This window comes from Schistocerca americana, chromosome 4 (assembly GCF_021461395.2).
Source record: "Schistocerca americana isolate TAMUIC-IGC-003095 chromosome 4, iqSchAmer2.1, whole genome shotgun sequence".
Lineage (NCBI taxonomy): Eukaryota > Metazoa > Arthropoda > Insecta > Orthoptera > Acrididae > Schistocerca > Schistocerca americana.
In genome coordinates this window covers 507,147,875-507,175,341 of record NC_060122.1, presented here as the reverse complement: position 1 = coordinate 507,175,341, position 27,467 = coordinate 507,147,875, and the positions used below count along the sequence as shown (strand labels likewise).

Here is a 27,467-nt window from a genome sequence, read left to right as displayed (position 1 = left end):
GAATAGGTTGGCGTACGAGGGGGCCATCCTGGTACCCATGGCTGTTCCCTTTAATTGTTGGTATGTCTGGCCTTCAAAAGTGAAGAAGTTGTGGGTCAGGATGAAGCTGGCTAAGGTAATGAGGAAAGAGGTTTTAGGTAGGGTGGCAGGTGATCGGCGTGAAAGGAAATGCTCCATCGCAGCGAGGCCCTGGACGTGCGGAATATTTGTGTATAAGGACGTGGCATCAATGGTTACAAGGATGGTTTCCGGGGGTAACAGATTGGGTAAGGATTCCAGGCGTTCAAGGAAGTGGTTGGTGTCCTTGATGAAGGATGGGAGACTGCATGTAATGGGTTGAAGGTGTTGATCTACGTAGGCAGAGATACGTTCTGTAGGGGCTTGGTAACCAGCTACAATGGGGCGGCCGGGATGATTGGGTTTGTGGATTTTAGGAAGAAGGTAGAAGGTAGGGGTGCGGGGTGTCGGTGGGGTCAAGAGGTTGATGGAGTCAGGTGAAAGGTTTTGCAGGGGGCCTGCAGGAGGCCTGAGAAAATAGAATATGGGAGCCTCAGGCCTGTCTGACATTTGGCATCACCCCCAAAGGCCTCACACTTAAAGTTCCCATCTCTGGCTGCAACCCTTCCTTCCATCAGTCCCTATACCAGTTCCAAACTGAACAATCCATTGCCCTCACCCACCTAATCCTTCACCTACACATCAACTCAGCCAATGAACACACCCGTCAACTCCTATCCTTAATAAAAGTCCTTAATCTTTCCTCTCCCACATCCACACCGGCTGTTCAGAGCATTATCCTACAGGCCAACCGTAAATTAGAACAGCATGCCACCCTCCACCTCAAAAAACTATCCAATCTCCTGGTTTCCCACCTCCGGAAAGGCAACTCACTCACCCTTCACAACCTTTCCAGCAAACCTCAACCTCCTCTCATTGCACACAAACCCAGTCTCTCCCATCTACTCAATCTCCCACTTCCAGCTCCACTCCCTCCAAAACCTCAAAATTCCGATCAACACAATCTGGAACCACAACACCCTAATTCGGTAGTTAACCTTTCCTCCAAACCTCTCTCCCAATCCGAAACCTCTGTCCTATCCAAAGGCCTCACCTTCAGCCCCACTCCCAGATTCAACCAAACAGCCCTCGTCAAAGATTTACTGTCCTACACTCGTACTCTCTGCTGGAAGTATCACTTTGCCACGAAGAAAAATGATCCTAATCCTACTCCTAATTATCCGACTCCTCAAGACACCATCCAAATTGAACCCTGCCTGGAACAGTTCCGTCCTCCGTCACAGCGGGACCCACCTCCTCTTCCTCAAAATCACCCTCTCCAAACCTTCCAGGAATTTCTGACCTCCAGCCTTGCATCTCAATCCTTCTTAAAAAACCTTAATCCTACACCCAACATCACCACTGCTGAAGCCCAGGCTATCCGTGATCTGAAGGCTGACCGATCCATCGTCATTCTTCCGGCGGACAAGGGTTCCACGACCGTGGTACTTGATCGTCGGGAGTATGTGGCTGAGGGACTGTGTCAGCTTTCAGACAACACCACATACAAAGTTTGCCAAGGTAACCCCATTCCTGATGTCCAGGCAGAGCTTCAAGGAATCCTCAGAACCTTAGGCCCCCTGCAAAACCTTTCACCTGACTCCATCAACCTCCTGACCCCACCGACACCCCGCACCCCTACCTTCTACCTTCTTCCTAAAATCCACAAACCCAATCATCCCGGCCGCCCCATTGTAGCTGGTTACCAAGCCCCTACAGAACGTATCTCTGCCTACGTAGATCAACACCTTCAACCCATTACATGCAGTCTCCCATCCTTCATCAAGGACACCAACCACTTCCTTGAACGCCTGGAATCCTTACCCAATCTGTTACCCCCGGAAACCATCCTTGTAACCATTGATGCCACATCCTTATACACAAATATTCCGCACGTCCAGGGCCTCGCTGCGATGGAGCATTTCCTTTCACGCCGATCACCTGCCACCCTACCTAAAACCTCTTTCCTCAATACCTTAGCCAGCTTCATCCTGACCCACAACTTCTTCACTTTTGAAGGCCAGACATACCAACAATTAAAGGGAACAGCCATGGGTACCAGGATGGCCCCCTCGTACGCCAACCTATTCATGGGTCGCTTAGAGGAAGCCTCCTTGGTTACCCAAGTCTGCCAACCCAAAGTTTGGTACAGATTTATTGATGACATCTTCATGATCTGGACTCACAGTGAAGAAGAACTCCAGAATTTCCTCTCCAACCTCAACTCCTTTGGTTCCATCAGATTCACCTGGTCCTACTCCAAATCCCATGCCACTTTCCTTGACGTTGACCTCCACCTGTCCAATGGCCAACTTCACACATCCGTCCACATCAAACCCACCAACAAGCAGCAGTACCTCCATTATGACAGCTGCCACCCATTCCACATCAAACGGTCCCTTCCCTACTGCCTAAGTCTTCGTGGCAAACGAATCTGCTCCAGTCCGGAATCCCTGAATCATTACACCAACAACCTAAAAACAGCTTTCGCATCCCGCAACTACCCTCCCGACCTGGTACAGAAGCAAATAACCAGAGCCACTTCCTCGTCCCCTCAAACCCAGAATCCCCCACAGAAGAACCACAAAAGTGCCCCACTTGTGACAGGATACTTTCCGGGACTGGACCAGACTCTGAATGTGGCTCTCCAGCAGGGATACGACTTCCTCAAATCCTGCCCTGAAATGAGATCCATCCTTCATGAAATCCTCCCCACTCCGCCAAGAGTGTCTTTCCGCCGTCCACCTAACCTTCGTAACCTGTTAGTTCATCCCTATGAAATCCCCAAACCACCTTCCCTACCCTCTGGCTCCTATCCTTGTAACTGCCCCCGATGCAAAACCTGTCCCATGCACCCTCCCACCACCACCTACTCCAGTCCTGTAACCCGGAAGGTGTACACAATCAAAGGCAGAGCCACGTGTGAAAGCACCCACGTGATTTACCAACTGACCTGCCTACACTGTGATGCATTCTATGTGGGAATGACCAGCAACAAACTGTCCATTCGCATGAATGGACACAGGCAGACACTGTTTGTTGGTAATGAGGATCACCCTGTGGCTAAACATGCCTTGGTGCACAGCCAGCACATCTTGGCACAGTGTTACACCGTCCGGGTTATCTGGATACTTCCCACCAACACCAACCTATCCGAACTCCGGAGATGGGAACTTGCCCTTCAGTATATCCTCTCTTCTCGTCATTCGCCAGGCCTCAACCTCCGCTAATTTCAAGTTGCCGCCACTCATACCTCACCTGTCTTTCAACAACTTCTTTGCCTCTACACTTCTGCCTCGACTGACATCTCTGCCCAAACTCTTTGTCTTTAAATATGTCTGCTTGTGTCTGTATGTGTGGATGGATATGTGCGTGTGTGCTAGTGTATACCTGTCCTTTTTTCCCCCTAAGGTAAGTCTTTCCGCTCCCGGGATTGGAATGACTCCTTACCCTCTCCCTTAAAACCCACTTCCTTTCATCTTCCCCTCTCCTTCCCTCTTTCCTGATGAGGCAACAGTTTGTTGCGAAAGCTTGAATTTTGTGTGTATGTTTGTGTTTGTTTGTGTGTCTATCGACCTGCCAGCGCTTTTGTTCGGTAAGTCACCTCATCTTTGTTTTTATATATAATTTTTCCCACGTGGAATGTTTCCTTCTATTATATTAATAAATTTGTAAATACTTTGACATGTCCTACATCCTTGTAAAAAGAGATCTACAGATGAATAAAGCTACTACTACTACTACTGCTACTACCACCACCACCATCCAACTACGAAGGAGCACTGCTCTCATGACTCAGTACTACCCAGAACTGGAGAAACTGAATCACATTCTTCATCAGAGTTTGGATTACCTCTTATTCTGCCCTGAAATGAGGAATTTTCTTGCCACTGTCCCCTCCATTCTTCCAGCAGCTCTGTTCCACCACCTGTGATGTTCACCTACTTTATTTCTTCATTGATAGTCCTTAGTGTCAATGTGCTGCGCTGTTCTACTGGGTGAAAAATGGTTGGTGCTAGTTCAACACTGATTACGGTAAATGATGTAGCCGACAGTTGTGTTTCACAGTTCTATACTTTCACTCTTCACAACCCCCCAATATTACACAGTTATATGGCCAGTAATTATTGGCAAATTTATAACCCCATTAATAGGTTGCAGGAAAATATCAGCATACTGCTACAATAGTTCACTGTTGAACCTCTATGAGCAGTAAAAACCTAACCACACAATTCACAGTTCTTGCAGAATAATATGGTAGGTACTGAACAGACTCTGTCATTGTTTTAACACATTGCCTAATTGTGTTACACTTATTCGACTGTTAAGTTGATGCATTGTTGTTGTTCTAACCAGCACAGATTCCTCATCTGAAAATTGGCAATGCACTGACTGTCTCTGAACCAAAAATTGGGCCTTTATATATCATCACAATAATGGGAACTGAAATTATACATTGTTTGATGTTTAATTTACAGAAATTACAATTGAAACATAACTCATTAAATTAACTGAATACGTAAAAAAAATTGATCCTTTTTAACGGTTTCTTCTACCACAAGGGTTAAGCCAAATTATTTGTTTAAAGCGCAAAATTAACAGATATAGTTACCAAACAATACTTTTGACAAAACTGGTAATTACTTTGGAATTAAATGCTGGCTTTGGCAACATGTTTTCAAATATAGCCAAATAAATACCTAAAGAATGCCAGTTTTTCGTCTTCCAAATGTTTATAGTTAGTACAGAATTTATATTTGTTTGTAAGGCAACTATTTAATTTATGAAACAATTACTGTTGTTACCCTATAACAAAAGTATAACTAGTAACAGTCAAAATAAATTAGGAAATTGATGACATACACAAAACTAAGCACAGAATTAGATCTGGTGCTATATTCTATACAACTGAGGGCCAACCTTTCTCTTTTATGAAAATGCAGATTATACTTACATATGTGAATGGTAATAAGTTAAAAGTGAAAAAACAAATTTAAGGAGGCAGATGGCAAAACAAGAGAGGAAATAAAAAGATTCCAGCTTGCTTCGTCACATACCCACCATACCAACACAATATTCTTGCCCATCCCTGCTCCACCTGTATTCCCACCCCCTTGGCCCATGGTTCATATCCCTGCGACAGACATAGGTGCAAGACCTGTTACATACACCCATCATTAACACCGGCTCCAGTCCTGTCTCAGGCATGTCCTACTGCCATCGAAGGCAGAACCACTTGTGAAAGTAGCTGTGTGAACTACAAACCAAGTTGCAACCATCATGCTACTTTCTGCATGTACATGATAACTAACAAGCTGTCTTTCCACATAAATGGCCACCACCAAACTGTGGCCAAGAGACTGCTGCATTACCTAGTCACTGAACATGCTACCCAATATGATGTTCTTCACTTTAATGATTGCTTGACAGCCTGCACATGACTCCCACTCTCCACTCCTCACACCATTATGACAACATTAAAAGTTCGATATTAAACCTTTTCGAAGTTCCTTGTTGGTATTATGGATTCTACAATTCCGTATGTATTGTCCCTTGACTGGTATTTAACAGCATGTAATTAATTTTTATAAGAATGACATAATTAACACAGTTTAAAAAAATTTAAATCTACAATTAAAGGAAACAAAAATATCGTACTTGGTGTTTTAGATATAGCCCGTAGGAATAATGTGAAACACATATGACAAGATGGATGTCACATATACTGCAGCTAGCATTACAAATGGAAACTTGTAAGCTTATTAAGACTGTTCTGTTCATATTTACAGGGCCCACAGAAGTTATCAACATATATCTTCTCTCACTTGCTGTGGCTGACCTGTTATGTGGCTTGCTGATTGTGCCATTATCTGTATATCCAGCTGTTGTACAGCAGTGGGTGTATGGAGACATTGTCTGCCGGCTTGTTGGCTATCTTGAGGTAATAGTGTAGGTTTAAGTTTTTATTATTCTGAATTGTTAGCACACACACTATTTAAGCATGGGAAAGTGGGCATTTGTACCTTTTTGTGTGTTAACTGTGTGGAAAATCTATATTTCACAAAGTAGAAAAATTTAGGAACAGAAACAAGTGTGAGTTCCTAGTTTACAAATCTAAAAGGTAGGGCAGAACCTCTTCTTTTGGCTTCTCAGTGTGGAGTTATTGTACTGCTCTAAGATAATCAGGAAGAAAGATCACATATGAATTCGCTAAAAAGACATGAAGTTGCTTTCATTACAAAACATTACATGTTGCTTAAAATGTAAAACACTATGACAAATATAAATAGTTTCTAATCAACTATGGTAGACACAACCACAATTCAAAACACAAAAATTATTTCCCTGAAGGCCCTTACAATTCTCTCTTTGGTCTAGTGCAAAGACTGTTACGAAATGACACAAGATAGATAGAGAATATCAACAAATTATTAAACATGTTTAAAGATTACCTTATTATTCACTACTTCTCTAAAATTAGATGCTGTATTCATGAACAAAAAATGAAACTGTTCCAAGTAAAACATTCTTCTTATATAAAGTGAAAACATGTATAACTAAAAGTGACACCTTCTAAAGCGACTTTAGTACACAAAACTGCAATAAAAGATACAAATTCTTTCAATATGGGCTCTGAATTTCTTGCGAGAGGACAACACACAGTTCTTCAGTCTATTACAAAGATATCAAACTAAATGCTCTCACACCTAATGTGATAAACAGAGAACATCACGCAAATTCAGAAGCTAATTTAAAGGTTACTTTATTAGCCACTCCTGCTATGTGGATATTTACATTCTGGGTTTTCAGATTCCCACTAGCAATATGAGTAATGACATTACACAAAAGAATACTTTATTATTACAGTGTGTAGTAACCATTTCCCTTTATTTGATATCAGTGTCTTCATATAACTGATAAATATGTAAAAAAAAAAGACAGAAAATTGTGCATAAAGTAGTATCAGTAATATGGATTGACACATGCCAGTTCCTTCATGCAAAATACTAATTTGCCAGGGATTTTAGTGTAATGGAGAAGGGCCAGTGACGTTTGTATTTAACATTAGTTACTACTCACCATATAGTGGAGATGCTGAGTCCCGATAGGAACAAGAAAAAGATTCACGATTCACACAATTATAGCTTTCGGCCATTAAGACCTTTGTCAGCAATAGACACACACACACGCACACACACAAACACAACTTGCGCACACATCTACTGTCTCAGACAATTGCTTCAACAACTGGTTTCATTTGTCTGAGACAGTAGACATGTGTGCAAATTACGTTTGCGTGTGTGTGTGTGTGTGTGTGTGTGTGTGTGTGTGTGTGTGCGTGTGCGTGTGCGTGTGTGTGTGTGTGTGTGTCTATTACTGACAAAGGCCTTAATGGCCGAAAGCTATAATTGTGTGAATCATTTTGTTGTGCCTATCGGGACTCAGCATCTCCGCTATATGGTGAGTAGCAACTTTCCTTCCCTAATATTGTCCATCCTGGATTTTCCATTGTTTGATTTAACATTAGTTATTCATTGTTAACAATATTTAGTAGTTACTGTAGAAGCAATGTGTAATTGCTCTACAGGGTAATAGATATCATGACTTATTCCATATCTATTATGGGTCACTTCTGCGATGAGATCTACAAAATGTATTACATGAATTAATGAGTGTACAAGCACATAAGATATCTGTGCATTCATCATCATCATTTTGTACAGTTTTCAGCCACTGGCTGGGTTTATTTGGCACAAAAGCCTCTCCCTTGTTTTCTTCTTTCTTTTGCTCAAATTCCTTCACTCCTTTCAGCCAGCTGTCTCTTGGACTTCCTCTTGGTCTGTTTGCCTTCCCTTTCATCTTGTGTGCCTCTCTATGTAGATTCTTCTTCTCCATTCTCTTAACATATCCATATCATTTAAGCCATAATTTCTCTATCCTGTCCTGTAATGGTTCACTAATTTGCTGATCCTCTTATTCCTTAACCTGTCCATCATTGTCACTCCAATACTATTTCTCAAGAATTCCATCTCTCTAGCTTGTATTTTGCTTTTCCCTCTGCCTTTCATTACCCAGGTCTCTAAGGAACAAGTCATGATCATGATATAGGATGTCCAATGCATAACCCTTTTGCTGTTTTGAGGGACATTCTTGCTCCATATTGTGATTCTAACACTGGGAATGATTCTGTTTGTCTCCATTGCTCGTTTATTTCTCTAGTGTTTCTTCCATTCTCCTCTATTAAGCTTCCCAGGAACTCAGAACTCTCCATCCTCTTCAGTCATTCCTCACCAATTGTTATTCCTGTTCTGATTCTCTCCTTCTTATTTGTGATCATTGTTTCATACTTACTTATGCTAAATTTCATCTCATATCCTTGTATTATTTGTTTCCATATGTCCAAATGCTCCAGTACTTCTTCCTTGTTTCTCCAAATTATAAAACTGTCTGCCAACACCAGTTACTTGTGTCACTCTGCCTACTCCCTCATACATCACCACAGTGAAGAGCATCAGAGAAAGTGCACTTCTCTACCTCAAGGGATTCTTCTATTCCAGCCAGTCTGATCTCTGCCCTCCCACTTTCACACAGCTCACACCCCCACTGTACATTTCTCTTATCCTCCATAATAGTCTGCTTTCCTGCTCCTGTTTTCTCCAGGAACTCCTATACCTATATTATGTACACTGTCACAGTGGTGTTCCCATTATTGTCGTATAGCAAAAATTAGATTTCCTGTGGGCCATCCTACACTGGAATCATATTGTTCTTCTCTCATCCTTCCTTTTATTTTTGTCTGAATTTATATTCCCAAAACTTTCTCAAAGATATTTGCACAGTAGCTCTCGATCTCTAATGACCTCAATGTCGGCAGAACACTAAACTCTAATCTTCCTTTTCACTGTAGCTCATCAATGTGATTTCCCAGTAGCTTCTGGACTCTTTCCTCTTACCTCTCTTGAAGATTGGGACTGTTATTCTCTTATTCCAGTCTTCTGGATTCCTCCTCATTTTCTGTACAATTTTCAATGCTAATATCTAATTGCATTTCAAAGAAAAATCAATAATGTGCCTTGTCTCTGCACACACATTCACTTTCTTCTTTATCTAAACTGTACAAGATACAAAAAATGATAATTTGCATGTATATGCTACATTTTGCAGTAATTTAGTTATTGTTCAAGCAGTACAATAGGAAGTAGTGCACGCTTTTAGGTTTTTTTCTCATCATAATTTCCATAGATCTTCAATATCTGTTTTGAAATAAATGCATCAGCTACATCTACATCTTTACTCTACAAACCACTGTGAAGTTCATAGCCGAGGTTACCTCCCATTGTACTAGTTATTAGGGTTTCTCCTTCGAGAAGAGAAAGAATGATTGATTTAATGCCTCTGTGCGTGCTGTGATTAGTGTAATCTTATCCTCAAGATCACTATGTGAGCTGTATAAAGGGGGTTGCTGTACACTTCTAGAGTCACCCTTTAAAGCTGGTCCATGAAATTTTGTTAGTAGATTTTCTCTGGATAGCTTATGTCTAACTTCAAGAGTCTGCCAGTTCAGTTTCTTCAGTATCTTTGTGACACTCTCCCATGGACCACACAAATCTGTGACCAGTGTGCTGCTCTTCTCTGTATATGTTCAATATCCCCTGTTAGTCCTATCTGGTACAGGTCTCACATACTTGAGCAAATTCTAGAACTGGTTGCACAAGTGATCTGAAAGCAATCTCCTTTGTAAACCGATCACACTTCCCCTGTACTCTACCAATAAACTGAAGTCTACCACATGCTTTACCCATGACTAAGCCTATGCTATCATCTCATATCATATTCCTACAAAATGTTACACTCAGTTATTTGTATGAGTTGGCTGATTCCAGCAGTGACTACTTGACATTCTAGTTAGATTTTTTTTTTTTTCATTTTGTGAAGGGCACAGTTTTACATTTTTTAACATTTAAAGCAAGTTATCAATCTTTGCATCACCTTGAAATCTTATCAAGATCTGAATGAATATTTATGCAACTTCTTTCAGACAATACTTCATTATACACTCCTGGAAATTGAAATAAGAACACCGTGAATTCATTGTCCCAGGAAGGGGAAACTTTATTGACACATTCCTGGGGTCAGATACATCACATGATCACACTGACAGAACCACAGGCACATAGACACAGGCAACAGAGCATGCACAATGTCGGCACTAGTACAGTGTATATCCACCTTTCGCAGCAATGCAGGCTGCTATTCTCCCATGGACACGATCGTAGAGATGCTGGATGTAGTCCTGTGGAACGGCTTGCCATGCCATTTCCACCTGGCGCCTCAGTTGGACCAGTGTTCGTGCTGGACGTGCAGACCGCGTGAGACGACGCTTCATCCAGTCCCAAACATGCTCAATGGGGGACAGATCCGCAGATCTTGCTGGCCAGGGTAGTTGACTTACACCTTCTAGAGCACGTTGGGTGGCACGGGATACATGCGGACGTGCATTGTCCGGTTGGAACAGCAAGTTCCCTTGCCGGTCTAGGAATGGTAGAACGATGGGTTCGATGACGGTTTGGATGTACCGTGCACTATTCAGTGTCCCCTCGACGATCACAAGTGGTGTACGGCCAGTGTAGGAGATCGCTCCCCACACCATGATGCCGGGTGTTGGCCCTGTGTGCCTCGGTCGTATGCAGTCCTGATTGTGGCGCTCACCTGCACGGCGCCAAACACGCATACGACCATCATTGGCACCAAGGCAGAAGCGACTCTCATCGCTGAAGACGACACGTCTCCATTCGTCCCTCCATTCACGCCTGTCGTGACACCACTGGAGGCGGGCTGCACGATGTTGGGGCGTGAGCGGAAGACGGCCTAACGGTGTGCGGAACCGTAGCCCAGCTTCATGGAGACGGTTGCGAATGTTCCTCGCCGATACCCCAGGAGCAACAGTGTCCCTAATTTGCTGGGAAGTGGCGGTGTGGTCCCCTACGGCACTGTGTAGGATCCTACGGTCTTGGCGTGCATCCGTGCGTCGCTGCGGTCCGGTCCCAGGTCGACGGGCACGTGCACCTTCTGCCGACCACTGGCGACAACATCGATGTACTGTGGAGACCTCACGCCCCACGTGTTGAGCAATTCAGCGGTACGTCCACCCGGCCTCCCGCATACCCACTATACGCCCTCGCTCAAAGTCCGTCAACTGCACATACGGTTCACATCCACGCTGTCGCGGCATGCTACCAGTGTTAAAGACTGCGATGGAGCTCCGTATGCCATGGCAAACTGGCTGACACTGACGGCGGCGGTGCACAAATGCTGCGCAGCTAGCGCCATTCGACGGCCAACACCGCGGTTCCTGGTGTGTCCGCTGTGCCGTGCGTGTGATCATTGCTTGTATAGCCCTCTCGCAGTGTCCGGGGCAAGTATGGTGGGTCTGACACACCGGTGTCAATGTGTTCTTTTTTCCATTTCCAGGAGTGTAGATAGCTGCATCATTTGCAAAAGTTGGAGGTTACCGATCACACTTCCCCTGTACTCTACCAATAAACTGAAGTCTACCACATGCTTTACCCATGACTAAGCCTATACTATCATCTCATATCATATTCCTACAAAGTGTTACACTCAGTTATTTGTATGAGTTGGCTGATTCCAGCAGTGACTACTTGACATTCTAGTTAGATTTTTTTTTTTTTTTTTCATTTTGTGAAGGGCACAGTTTTACATTTTTTAACATTTAAAGCAAGTTATCAATCTTTGCATCACCTCGAAATCTTATCAAGATCTGAATGAATATTTATGCAACTTCTTTCAGACAATACTTCATTATAGATAGCTGCATCATCTGCAAAAGTTGGAGGTTACTATTAATATTGCCTGCAAAGTCATTAATATACAAAATGAACACAAGGATCCCTACACACTTCCCTGGTGCATGCCTGAAGTTACTTCTACATTTGATAATGACTCTCCATCTGAAATAACAACCTATGTCCTTCCTACCAAAAGTCCTCAATCCCATCACAAATTTCACTTAATACCCCATATGACCGTACCTTTGACAATAAGCGTAGGTGTGATACTGAGTCAAATGCTTTTCAGCAATCAATAAATATTGCATCTACCTGGTTGTCTTGAGCTTTCAGTATGTCATATGAGTAAAGTGTGAGTTAGGTTTCAAATGACTGATGGTTTTGTAATCCATGCTGGTTCGCACTGAGGTGATCATTCTGTTCATGATACCTCATTATGTTTGAGCTCAGAATATGTTCTAAGATTTGACAGCAAATCAGTGTCAAGGATACTGGATGGTAGTTTTGTGAATCACTTCTACTACCCTTCTTGTTATGGGTTTGACCTGTACTTTTTCCCAAGAACTGTCGATGGTTTTTTGTTTGAGAGATCTGTTAAAGATTATAGAAGAGGGACTAACTTGGTGGCAAATTCAGTATAAAATCTGACAGGGATTCCGTCGGCTCCTGGCGCTTCATACAATTTTATCAGTTTCAGTTGTTTCTCAACACCATTAACACTAATACTTATTTTGTTCATCTTTTCAGTGGTATGAGGATTAAATTGGGGCAATTCTCCTGGGTTTTCCTTTGTAAAGGAACATCTGAATATGGACAAGCATTTCAGCTTTTGTTTTGCTACCCTCAATTTTAGTTTTACACCTATTATGCAGTAATCTCTGTTTCTTTAGAAGTCCCTTTACATTGACTGTATATCATGGAGGTTCCTTCCCATTATGAACTGTTCTACTGGGTACGTATCTGTTTAGTGCATAGTAAACTTTTCTTTTAAACTTGAGCCATAGTTCCTGTACATGCTCCTCCCCTGTGCTGAAAGTTTCAAGTTCCTCATTGAGATATAACACAAATGAGTTTTTATTCAGTCTACTGAACATGTATATATCCTTCTGTTTAGTTGTCCTTTGTTCTTTGGTAATCATCATTGTGACAACCATGTCATGGTCACTGGTACCAGTTTTGACATGGACATCCTCAAAGAGGTGAGGTCTGTCTGTTGCCATTCGATCCAATATATTTCCATCATGAGTGGGGTCCAAACTACCTGTGCTAGGTATTTTTCAGAGAAGGTGTATAATTACATTTCACAGGATGTCTTATCACATCCACCACTAACAAAACTGTAATTTTGCAATAGTTGGATGATTAAAGTCTCTATCAATGATTACAGTGTGATTGGGGACTTACATACAAGTAAACTGAAGTTTTCTCTAAAGTTTTCAGTTACATCAGGAGATGAGTCTGGTGTATGATATAAGGATCTAGTTATCATTTTATGGCCACTCCTGATACTGAGTGTATTTTAATGTTATAAATTTTCTCTCTCATCAGATGCATTATCAGGGTTGTTGACCATCATGTCATGTTCCAAGTTTTATCAAAACCTATTCCTCAAAACTTTTTACCTAATGATTTTTGTTCCTGTAGTTAAATTGTTGTAGGCATTAATTTTTATACTTAATTATTTTTTTTTTCATGAGTGGTTTTTCCCTCCAAAACAAAAAGACCAGAATTCTCTTTCCATCTTTACCATCCATTGGGCCTCTTTCTTCTAATATGTTTATTATGCTAAAATTTTCTCAGAATTTATTTATGAAGCTAATTTTGCACCTGTCAGAAACAAACAAAGAACTGATGCCATGCTTTAAGATAAAACAGTATCAAGCCCTTAATCCACATACACTGAAGCACCAAAGAAATGGGTACATCTGCCTAATATCAGCTGGGGCCCCTGCGAGCATGCAGAAGTGCCACAACAAGATGTGACATGGACTCGACTAATGTCTGAAGTAGTGCTGGAGGGAACTGACACCATGACTCCTCCAGGGCTGTCCACAAATCTGTAAAAGTATAAGGGGGTGAAGATCTCTTCTCAACAGCACATTGCAAGGCATCCCAGATATCCTCAATAATGTTCATGTCTGGGGAGTTTGGTGGCCATGTTCCTGGAGTCACTCTGTAGCAATTCTGGACATGTGGGGTGTCGTAGTGTCCTGCTCGAATTGCCCAAGTCCGTCGGAATGCACAGTGGGCACTAATGGATGCAGGTGACGAGACAGGACGCTTACATACATGTCACCTGTCAGAGTCGTATCTAGTCATATCAGGTGTCCCATATCAGTCCAACTGCACATGCCTCACACCACTAGAGAGCCTCCACCAGCTTGAACAGTTCCCTGCTCACATGCAGGGTCTGTGGATTCCTGAGGTTGTCTGCACGCCTGTACACATCCATTCACTTGATACAATTTGAAACGAGGCTTGTCCGACCATGCAACATGTTTCTAATCATCAACAGTCCAATGTCAATGTTGACGGGCCCAGGTGAGGCATAAAGCTTTGTGTCATGCAGTCATCAAGGATACACAAGTGGGCCTTCGGCTCAAAAAGCCCATATCGATTATGTTTCATTGAATGGTTTGCACACTGACACTTGGTGGCCTACCATTGAAATCTACAGCAATTTGTGCAAGGGTTGCACTTCTGTCACATTGAATGATTCTTTTCAGTTGTCATTGGTCCCGTTCTTGCAGGATCTTTTTCGGGACACAGGGGTGTTGGAGATTTGATGTTTTAGTGGATTCCAGATATTCACTGTACACTTGTGAAATAGTCATATGGGAAAATCCCCAATTCATGGATACCTCGGAGATGTTGTGTCCCGTTCCTCGTGCACCAAGTATAACACTATGTTCAAACTCACTTAAATCTTGATTGTAGCATCAGTAACCATTCTATCAAATGTGCCAGACACTTGTTGTCTTATATAGACATTGCTGACCACAGTGCTGTATTCTGCCTGTTTACATTTCTCTGTATTTGAATACACATGCCTATACCAGTTTCTTTGGTGTTTCAATGTAATTCATTCATATTTGAAAACACCTACCTAAGTAACTGCCTTCATAGTGATTACTCCATCTGATTAAGTACATAAAAGCATTCAGGTACATTACTTCAAAGTTGACTGAAGTGACAGTATGCATATGAACAGTGCATCCTGCATTACATTTCAGTGATAGATTGTTATGTTAACATGTCATATTGTCATACGAGAAAAATAAAGGAAATTGAAACATAATATCATTAAGCTAAAAGACACAAATAAGAAATATCTGACTAATTCCCTATCTAGTTTTTGCTGTTTGTGTGTCCAATTGTTTCTGTTTCAGCAGTTCATAAATCAATGCTCCACTTTGTATCTCACAGTGTGTCTTCTGCTTAACATATTGTATAAACATATTAACGATTCCAACTATTCCTAGTGATCTTTAGAAAACATTTAAACAAATTCACCAGAATTTCAGTACAACTACATCCACTGGTTTACAAGAGATTAGAGACAAGCTGCTCAAAGATTTATTTATTTTAAGTTATAACTTGTATTATTACATGCATGGACAATGTCAGGATGTTTACATAGATGTTATTTGTACACAAAAGTTATACATTCTGTATTACATGCATAGGTATAGTTCTTTACTACATTTAAGAAAGTTTATCATTACATTTCATGTCAGTACCATCTTATATACACATTTTAGTAGAAGCCATGCTTTATGCTTCTTTTTAACCCTTAACTTATATCATACGATTTTGTAACATAACTAGTATCATGGTGTTTGTCAGACTCCAGTAGTTTACTACTGAATTATACAATATTGTCTTAACTTATTATTTGTTTATTGATCTCAACTAGTTATAACACATATTGTCAGTCATATGAAAGTGAAACACAGCAAAACATTGATAATCAAGAAGAAAATCCAGAAAATATGCATCTGATGTTCCGAAAAAGGTGGACCGTCCTATGTTTCTCAAACATCTAGAAATAAAACTTTTAATTATTATTTCTGTGATTTGCCTGTCTTCATAAACAATGAAGCAACAGAAGCAAAGTTTCTGGAGAATTTTGAGGATAAATTCACATTTTGCTGTTAAGTTTTACATTTTTTACAGGTCGTAATGCAGGCATTATATAAATACAGCTTCCTGGTTTCTATCATAGACACTATTGTTAATGCATATTTCACCAATTTTCTTGGCAGATTCATCAGAAATCTACATCGACCATGGAAAGGCATAAATATTTCATCAATACAATTAGTACAGCCAGGAGAGTAACACAGCCAACAGTTCACAATGTGGCTGTCAAATTTTTTTTTTTTCCTTTCATTCCTGTCACCTGGGTTCTCAAATTGAAGAAGTATCAATATGAACAAAAACCTTTTCTTACAGTACTGTGAAAAACGTCATGTATGCTTCCCCCCATAGAGAAAAGTTTATCTGTGTATTCATTGCCAGATTTGGAGATTGCTGTGAAGCCTGCAAAAGCTTTCAGTTCACAAACATCAAATATCATGTACAAAAGATATGATAGTACTTTTCTTTTACTGGTTTTATTGTTTAACCAATGTAGAATCTTATCTAAAATGTCTTGTATAAAACATAGACCCCGTACTTGTTCAACATCTGGATTCTTTGTGAAGGTATTAGCCCTGAGTTGTAGGATAGGAATCTGCAACATAATGTTAATTTGTCTTGTACTGACATTAGTTGGTGCTTGTGTTCATCTCCATGTGAAGCAGTTTCCCATACCACGTTTCCCACACCACAAAAGTAGAAATTACAGCAATGTTACTGTTTTCTACTTAGACAATCTTCACTGTTTGTATATCCTAGGTTCCATCATCTTCTTCATCATCATCCATTTCCTGTTTTGATTTCTTATAATCACTTTCTATCACATATCATCCATTTCAAAGTTTGGTTCATTTACTTTCAGAACTCATTGAGAATAACCAGTCTGTTCCAGCTGTTTTGAATGGTGAGATGGACCTGCTAGAGACTCCATATTGTGGAAATCAATTTCAAGACTGTGTCAATAATAACCATAATATATTAAACTACAATTGTCACAATAAACGCGAAATACGGATATAAACATGTATGACAAAAAATAATCATGTGGCTCATACAGTACTTCTGCCAGATGCCTTGGTGACTTTACTGTGGATTTACTGAAGGTCAAATAGTGTGAATGCCTCCCCATATTCATAGCAAGAAGCCAGCACTCCAGCTCAAAGGCACACTGAGGTGAAAGGTGATATGCCCCTGGAAAGTAAAGGGATGACCACCAGGATGTTCGACAGCTGTCTGACAGACATATGATAGCAGTTAAGTGTTTAAGTTTATGCCAGACAATGATTTTGATTCATTTGGCAGTGAATTACAAAGTACTGTCATCTCAAGATATGGGCTATTTGCTGCCAATATCATTCTTCAGCTGAACATAAGGAAGTCTGTTCTGAATTGTATTATAATTATATTCCTTTCTGTAACTTTAAGAGTCTTCTTTCACTAACATTATTGTTTCTATTGTATAGACAGCATCAGTAGTCCTGGCCCATGTAGTGAAGAGCTGTTGAACTCATTTGTGTTGTGGTGTGCAACAGGTCGAGCTACTGGATGGTCAAGTTTAATTCTCCACTGTTCAGCAGTGACCATTCATTGAAGTAGACTGTTTGTTACTTGTCTTGCCTCCTAGAATGCTGTACAGTAATTGCACCATAGCTGATATATAACACTGGTGCTTTCAGACACAACTCTACCTTTTATTGGGTAGGAAATGCATGTGACTTGACTGCAATAGGAGTTGGTGGATGAGCTGACCACAAGAAAATGACCCATGGATTGCAGGATTGGGAGTACACTTGGAATAGGGATGGACAAGAATATTCTGTAGGTATGGTGGATGATGAGATTCTAGTTTGGGGAATGTGGTTAGAATTTGGGGTAGGATATTCCTCATATCAGAATAAGACGAGAGGTAGGTAGTCAAAGCCCTGGTGGAGAATGTGGTTGAGCATTTGAAGGTCAGGATGAGATTGGATAATTGGAGGAGTACTGGTTGGTGGCTGGTCAACAGGTTTACTGGTGTAAGAGGAGCAAACGGCATGGGAGATTTGTTTATGGTTAAGGTACTGTCTGTCAGTAAGGCTCTGGTTATATTATCAGTATATTTAAACAACTACTGCTTTCCATTGGAGATGCAGCATCCAAAGATGGCAAGGCTGTCAGAAAGAGACAGGTGACAGCTGCCAGAATGGGAGTACTGTTGGTGTTTGGTGTGCATGATCTTGACAGTTGTTTTTATGACCATTTGAGAGGTGGAGATCGACATCTAGGAAGATGACTGAAGGAAGGATCAGATGAAGTCTATTTGAGGACAGGTGTTGAGACTGTGGAGGAAAGAGAGAAGGTTGTCCTTGCTGTGGGTACAGATCATGAAAATGTCGTCCAAAAACAAGAGGCTTTAAGTGTTGACTGAACAGCAAGGATTCCTCTAGATGGCCCATAAATAAGTTGGCATACAATGCAAGTACTCATGGCAGTACCACAGATTTGTATGTAGATTTGGTATTTGAAAGTGAAATAATTGGGGGTCAGGAAGATAAGGAAAGAGTGGTATGTCTGTTAACAGGGAATGTTGGGAAAGATGGTGGCCATGGGCTTGTGGGTGTTGGTGTACAAAGATGTTGCATCCACAGCAACTAACAATGAGTTTGGTGTAATGGGACAGGAGCCATAGAGAGCCAATGACGGTAATGAGCAGTCTTGAATGTAGATTTATTTGTGGAGTTTGGGGAGTAGCTAAAAGGTAGAAGAGCTGGAGATTGTTGGTGTGAGATGATTTAAGTGTCAGGTTTTGGGATGGACCTAAGGCCATTAGGAGCTGCTTGAGGTCATGTTGGACTTCTGGGATGGTATCATGGTTGTGTGGTTTGTATGCAAAGATGTCAGAAAGTTGGTGGAGACACTCAGTCACATAGAATTATGAGGGGTAAATGGATAGAATGGGAGAAAGATCTTAGTTGGAAAGAGGTTGTAACTGTTTTAAATAAGGTTCTATGTGATGTTTTGGTTGGCTGTTGTAAATATTTGCCTACTACTGGCACTATTGACTCCTGCTGCTTTTAAATTTTGTTGGCAATGTGTGCACACAACGAGATATATACATTATAAACAATTAAAAGGCTAATGGACATTATAACAAGACAGCTTCTAACCCCTGACTCTGGTATATGTGTGGAATATCATTAGTGATTATAAATGGCAGTTTTTTGGGGAGAGAGGAAGGGGCTGCTTAGCTGCCTGTAGACAGAATGCGGGCACTGTGTGAGCAGTAGTGGCTGAGATAAATGCCTGTACTGGATGAGTGGCTAGTTGACTGCACTGAGTACACACTGAAAAGAGAATCAAATGGAAAGGGACAGCATCTTCAGGGGTCTAATCAGCCATTAAACGATATGTAACGATTTAATCAGTCTGCTACACCACTCTCTTCCAAAGTCAGATGGGTGCTTTTTGTCAGCACACACTTTCCTATAGGTTCCTGGCAGTTTGTGGGCACTCTAGTCATCCAGGTATTGACTTTACATGACTGATCATGCCAGAGTGGAAACACAGGTATATACTGACTCAAATTAACTTCACTGTGAAGCAAAGCCTTAATCACTAGTCCTTCCAAACTCATTTCCAGATAAAAACTCTATAACAACCATGCAATCTGGCTGATTCACATGAGCTGTTATGGAAGAAAAGGTTTGACAGTGATGCAGTCTAGTGCTGCAGACTTATTCATTCCAAGACTAATAAAACAGTACAGACTTGCAGAGAAGTTACATGCTGTTAGCACAAGGGTGACCATTTTTGTGCCCATAATGTAAAAATATTATTTTCCTTAAACATATAAAATACTTTTGGAATAATAGTCCCCCATGATTATTATAAGATGATGCATGAAAAATGCTCTAGATATGAGTTAATTCTTGTGCAGAATGTTTCGAAGAGAATCAGACACTTACACAGAATTTTAGCATTACTGTTATCTCTTTGGCACCTTTGGTTGTAGATTGTAAATGCTGCAGCTTAATATAACATAATGGTAGCTTTCCTCTTAACAAAGATCCTGCTCATTATAATAGAATGTATTTATAATTTATGCATAATAACATATATATTTTATTTTATGTACCGCATTCAATGAAATTTTTTTGCAGCTCATTTCTCACATGATAGATTGTGTGTGTGTGTGTGTGTGTGTGTGTGTGTGTGTGTGTGTGTGTGTGTGTGTGTGTGTTTCTGAAAAACTGTACTGCACTAATACATTTATTTCTCTTGCAAGGTAACATTGTGGAGTGTGAGCGTGTTCACCTTCATGTGGATCAGCGTTGACCGTTACCTGGCTGTGAGAAAACCTCTTCGGTATGAAACAGTGCAGACAAAAACACGCTGTCGTTGCTGGATGGTCTTCACTTGGGTATCAGCCGCTATGCTGTGTTGTCCGCCATTGCTTGGTGTCAACAAACCAACATTTGATAAGGATGCTTACATATGTGTGCTTGACTGGAGTAATATGGCAGCTTATTCTGTTACAGTTGCCATTCTGGTACTTGGCCCCAGTCTCATAACTATCATTTACACATATTCTTACATATTCTCCACCATGCGTAAATTACGTAGTGGTGTTCCCATCCATGATAAAGAGTATGCAAGTGCACTATCTGAGAATCTTGCTAACCCAAGCCACATTGTGTCATTTGTGCTTGTGATAGTATTCTGGTTATCATGGGCACCGTATGCAGGAATTAAATTGTATGAACATTTTACAGGAAACAGGATTCAGATACCATATTTACATTTTGGAATTGTTTGGCTTGGAATACTTAATTCTTTTTGGAAATCTCTTATACTAGTGGCACTAAGTCCCCAGTTCCGACTAGCAGCACGTCTTCTTTGTGTGACAGTATGCTGTCGTTACAAAGGGCGGCTGCAAGGAGACCTGATGGGCATAGATCTAGATGAATGACACAGACAATTGTACTTCTAAAACAGGGACTTTTATTTCATGCCCTACATAGTGCCACTGTGACATAAACACATCTTTCTATACCAGTTTACATTATTAAGTATTATTCACCATTGGTCATAATGTTAATATTTAATCTGCTACAAAACTACAAGAAGTGACAAGCAGCTGAGTAACCACTTGAGACTGTATGACATGTATTAAAATGAGCTATCTCAGAATTAGTTTGAATAAAGCAGTATGAACAGTGTTCTGTGGCAGTGTATAGAAGAATTCGTGACTTCTGATATGTGCTTCAGGTAATTCATCCAGTGTAGCATTTTATTAATGGCAAATGTTAAATTAAAGACTTCGGGATGAGCTTTAAAATACCTATGACTGAACCTAAAAGAACTGTTCATTTATTCTGTGTGTAGTGCATCTAGTGAAGAAGAAAACTTGAGCATTGCTTGTTACAGTATGAGGTATCAAAGCTAATGTTCTGAGTAAAGTGAATAGTGCCCTTAGATTGCTGATGTGATGTCATTGTACAAAATATTTTGTGTATAGCTAAAATAATGTACTTTTGGAAAAGCTTACTCCAAGAACAATTCAATTCCTACTTATGACATTACTGTGTTTATTGTTGTCCTAACTAACTAGTTAAAATGTTTCATAATATGCAGCTGTACATAAAAAATGGATGTTCCTATTTTCTAATATTTAGAGCTGAATGGATATTTATGTGTACTAAAAGTGTTTCATTTATGTCAGATGAAGTTTGTTATAATGTTATTCTGTCTTTTATCGACTAATATGTAAAGTGTTTCACTGTACATTCTTTATCTAGGGCTTTGGCTCATTATTTAATTATTGATAAGGATAATGAATGTTAAACTCAAAATAGAAGGCCACAGACAGGGTTTCACTACTGTTAATTAAATTTTAATACAGCTGAGTGTAGTAAGCGAAATGTTAAGTGAAGTTGATGTGCCACAATACAACTGTTGTGTCATATTTAGTTGAGGTAACTGTATAAAGCCAAGAGCTCAGATTTTTCATTTTACTTTGAAAATAGTATGGCCATTGATTATTAAATTCATGCAAGGATATCTTAAAACAAATTTATTGACAGTGCATGTAGTCCATTATTTTAGAACAGTTAATGCTTTTTTTTAACATCAATCCATTACAGCATTCACATCAGAGTCATCTTACAATGTAAATTAATTTGTTACTTTCCTGTAGCAATGAACTAAGCCACAAATTTAAACGAGGAACACTGTGCTCATATTAAAGAACCTCATGCTTCTACTCTTTTGATTAGTGTGAAGCTATATAAAAACCCATGCTTAGTATCAACTTTCCTCTGTTCTCAATCAAAATAAAGGTGAGTTCTACACATAAACATTTACCTGTAACATATATAAACTGCATGAATTACTGAAATTTTGCAAATGCAAAATCTGTATGGCTGACAATATACGTGATGTGAAAGTGAATTGTAGTGTAGAATGATGATAAATACACCTATTTATGGAAGAAGATATATAAATACATTTATATTCTTGGAATAAGAGAAATGTATTGTATTTAGTATAGATTACAAGTAATTTTTGTAACTAAAGTTGAATAACCATTTTTATGTGTGAAATGAAAATATTTTATTTGCAAAAAGTTTTAGTGAATTTTAGAAAAAGAATCACTGTAATGCACCTGAAAAAACACACTTGCAAAGAACACCCAAATCAAGGAATGATTCATTTATACTGTGTAACAGGCAAAGAAACAGGTAACACGCCTGTTCAATATGCCGAAAACAACTTGGGCAGTTGACATGTCTCGTTTTACGCTGTCAGTCAGATTTTTTTCACACAGGTAATTTCAGTTCAAATGGTCAGTAAAGCAGTCTAGTCCACAAACACAGACTTTTTGAATTCACCTAAAATGTATGAGTCAGAATTCAATGAGGAAAAAATAAAAATACATAACTATAACAGAAAGTTTGTGAATATCATATATTGGGGAAAACATTTAATTATTTACATAAATGCTACTGTCCATGACATTTGGCACAACAGTTATGAAGACAACTCATTTATCACTAAGCCCCAATATGTGTAATGAATAACGTCATGAGAAGCACACTATAAATTTTACAAAAATTACACAGAAAAAAATTAACTTTCAGACAATTCACAATTTTTAAATTTTATGCTGTTCTGCAAATCAGGATGAATTCAAGTTTTCTGACCATTATAACTGGCAACTGTACAGACATCTTATGCACTAATTTTTATGATTAATTAATTTTGCATGTATAGAAATAAGGTTTATAGTGACTGTATTGGTACATTTTTGGGAGTACAAGAGATATCTGTGAATTACTAGTTAGTTTCCTTATGTCACACATTTTATTTCTGTATTTGTTTCTTACTTGGTGATGTCACTTACCTGTCTCATGTTACTGCCTTTCATATGAAATAAAATGTGATTAACACAGTGTTCTTTTTTTTATATATTAATGCTATGGAGAATTCTATGTTTGTTACAAGATAGAGAGCATGTTTTAGAGCCGTCGAGGCCGTGTGTTTCCATTAAGGCCTATACAATATTACTATCTTAATATTACACTGTGCAGACGTAATCAGTCCAGCAGAGTGAAGTTTGCCTAAAATTAATATTAATTCTTTCAATGATACTGGCAGCTGTAATATTAATCTCCATCACTTCCTTGCAATACTACATAATATATTCATTGTAGAAAATTCACCTTCCTGTTATATAGCAACTCAGAATCATAACTGCAAGCATCACAGTGGCATTGTACAAAGTATCTGAGTATGATTTTGTAGTTTTTGGTGTGTGTACTGATGACAGAAAAGATCTAAAATTTAATCTCAAGATGTGGACTAATATTCTCTAACGAAAAACTTTTTAGCAATCTTATTGCTTTGTAGCAAATATGTGGATAAATATATTCCAAAATATCTTAGTAGGCCGATTTTGTAACAAATATTGTCCTTATTTTGTCACAGTTGGTCACTTGTATATTTATTATGATTTGTCATAAGTTGTGCAAGAGAGCTACATACGAATAGAAATATATTCACAAATTCCAAAATGACCCATGGCTCTATGAAGAAGACTGCTGCAGCAACTTATATATATATTTAAAAAAAACTGAAAATTGTTGCTTCTAAAGTTATCATTTAAAGCAAATATAACAACAGGAACAGTACTATGAACACCACAATCAACTTTATGCCAAAAAACACACTACTCAAGAATATCCACACAGTATGGATCTGAATTTGTTCTTTTTGTTTCAAATAATATACCAAAGTAACAGAAAAGTGGATAAACATTATTAGTACACTGAAGACCTTCTGTGCACTTTTTTATATGCCTGTAAGCTACAACATTCTCAATTAGCAAAAGTTTGCATGTAAGCAATATTCCTATATAGATAACCACCAACTGTTACAGATAACAGTACTTTGGCACAGAAACGACAGCATCAAGGCTATCTCGACTTCAGTTGAATGGAACAGATTATGTTCATAGCTGCCATTTTTTCAGCAACTGTGTTACATACTTTTTTCAAAATAAATTTATGTTGTCACCTGCACAATTGGAATATTTGATTGTACTTGACCAGTTTTGACAGATTAATGTGTCATCTTTGGATGTTGAATATTGGCTTATTGTGAATGTGGCACACACACACACACACACACACACACACACACACACACACATATATATATATATATATATATATATATATATATATATATATAGTTATAATAGAGGGAAACATTCCACGTAGGAAATATATATCTAAAAACAAAGATGATGTGACTTACCAAATGAAAGTGCTGGCAGGTCGACAGACACACAAACAAACACAAACATACACACAAAATTCAAGCTTTCGCAACAAACTGTTGCCTCATCAGGAAAGAGGGAAGGAGAGGGAAAGACGAAAGGATGTGGGTTTTAAGGGAGAGATGAGGCAACAGTTTGTTGCGAAAGCTTGAATTTTGTGTGTATGTTTGTGTTTGTTTGTGTGTCTGTCGACCTGCCAGCACTTTCATTTGGTAAGTCACATCATCTTTGTTTATATATATATATATATATATATATATATATATATATATATATATATACAAACAAAGATGATGTGACTTACCAAATGAAAGTGCTGGCAGGTCGACAGACACACAAACAAACACAAACATACACACAAAATTCAAGCTTTATATATATATATATATATATATATATATATATATATATATATATATATATATATATATATATATATTAACAAATATTGTCCTTATTTTGTCACAGTTGGTCACATATATTTATATAATATATCTAAAAACACAGATGATGTGACTTACCGAACAAAAGTTCGATAGACACACATACAAACACAAACATACACATGAAATTCAAGCTTTCGCAACAAACTGTTGCCTCATCAGGAAAGAGGGAAGGAGAGGGAAAGACGAAAGGATGTGGGTTTTAAGGGAGAGGGTAAGGAGTCATTCCAATCCCGGGAGTGGAAAGACTTACCTTAGGGGGAAAAAAGGGGTATACACTCGCACACACACACATATCCATCCGCACACACACAGACACAAGCAGACATTTGTAAAGGCAAAGAGTTTGGGCAGATATGTCATCTGCTTGTGTCTGTATATGTGTGGATGGATGTGTGTGTGTGTGTGCGAGTGTATACCCGTCCTTTTTGCCCCCTAAGGTGTAAGTCTTTCCGCTCCCGGGATTGGAATGACTCCTTATCCTCTCCCTTAAAACCCACATCTTTTCGTCTTTCCCTCTCCGTCCCTCTTTCCTGATGAAGCAACTGCTGGTTGCGAAAGCTAGAATTTTGTGTGTATGTTTGTGTTTGTTTGTGTGTCTATCGACATGCCAGCACTTTCGTTTGGTAAGTCACATCATCATTGTTTTTAAATATATTTTTCCCACGTGGAATGTTTCCCTCTATCATATATATATATATACACACACACACACACACACACACACACACACACACACACACACACACACACATTAGTGGGGATGAATTGGTTCTCATAATTAGCCTTGGGGAAGTACAGTTAATAAGAGTGTCTGTGCTGTACATAAGGCTTTCTGTGGTGGAGACTGATGGTTCTCCATACCTGAAATAAACTTCTTCGGTCCTCGGAATGTTTCTGTAGTAATTGCATGCACAGACTCTATAACTGTGGGTCTAAGAAAATCATACAGAGCTAATGTTGGACTCTGATGCAAGTTCCTTGTCACCTGACCACTTTTCCAACAGTTCATCCTCCCTGTAAGTTATTTGTCCTCTTTAACAGAAAAAATGATCTAGGAAAATCAATATTCAGTTGTCACATTACATAGTTTTATTTATCTTGCAAGCATCGATCCATCCAAAGATCAAATGTTGTTGACAGTAACATCAACTATTAAACTCTATATTGTGAGTTAATAACTCTCAAATTAGGTTCTTTGATCACTAATTAAAGAAAATGAGAATATGTCTACTCTTTTCCATCTCACACCCTCAACCATAATAATTCCTTCTTTATTTCCACCAAAAAGTATGAAGTAAGGAATGGAAACCAAGGAATGCTGAGCACAGTGCATTCCCCAGAATAATTCATTATGCATATTATCTTTGTTGCACCATGCACATGGAATTTCCCTATAGATATAGTACAGGATGACAAATGGACCTGTGTACGAAAGTTGCCCTTTCTTCCTGAGTAGTGACAAACAAGGACAGATTTTAACACCTTCTACCCCACTCTATACTTCTGTACCTTGATCAACTTCTTATCAAAATTCATTCTCCTTTTCATTGCTTTGTCAGTTAGATTGACAAAAGCTTTCCTGACTTTCTCCTGTAAGTGTTATTCCATCCTTGGAACTTGTGGTATGTCATTAATCAACAGATTCCTTCCCTTCTTCTGATACATCAACTCAGTTGGAGTATAATTAGTTGAAGAATCAGGCAAATTATTGATTATTTTCTCAAATGGCTTAATGTAGTCAATCCATAGCATCTGTATGTGATGACAAAAGGCCCTAATAAATTTTACTAAGTTCCCAGAACATTCCTCTTCACGGGATTGGCTTCCAGATGGTACCTTGATGTTAATAATTGCTGGATTTGTTATCATTCTAACATGACTCTCCAATGATGTCTTGTAAAACTCGCTCCATTACCTGTAAACAACGCAAGTGGCTTGTCTTCTGAGGATATAATCATCAAGTAATTTCTTGATGATTGGTGGGGAAATATGTTGTGAACAGGTTATACTGTTCCCATATGCAAGTGATAATGGACCACTGAGGTCCAAGGACACAGTCTTTAAAAACTTGTCTGACACTATGGTATGTAGAACTTGTCTACTCCCTTTATTCGATGGCATGGCATTCTGATATACTGTACATGTCTTAACTTGTGTTGGATCTTCCTGCATAGATCAAGAAAGCAGCAACTGATG

General features: G+C 39.3%; 1 protein-coding gene across 1 annotated transcript in view; it reads left to right on the top strand.

The window, feature by feature from the left end:
* The window catches only part of LOC124613586 (G-protein coupled receptor 52-like), a 389,562-nt gene extending 367,137 nt beyond the window's left edge, over positions 1-22,425 (top strand). Inside the window, exons 2-3 of the mRNA XM_047142302.1 lie at positions 5,847-5,998; positions 20,272-22,425. Coding sequence (XP_046998258.1) covers positions 5,847-5,998; positions 20,272-20,955 — 836 coding nt within the window. The 3' untranslated portion in view covers positions 20,956-22,425. The remainder of the gene's footprint in view (positions 1-5,846; positions 5,999-20,271) is intronic.
* The last annotated feature ends 5,042 nt before the right edge of the window (positions 22,426-27,467 follow it).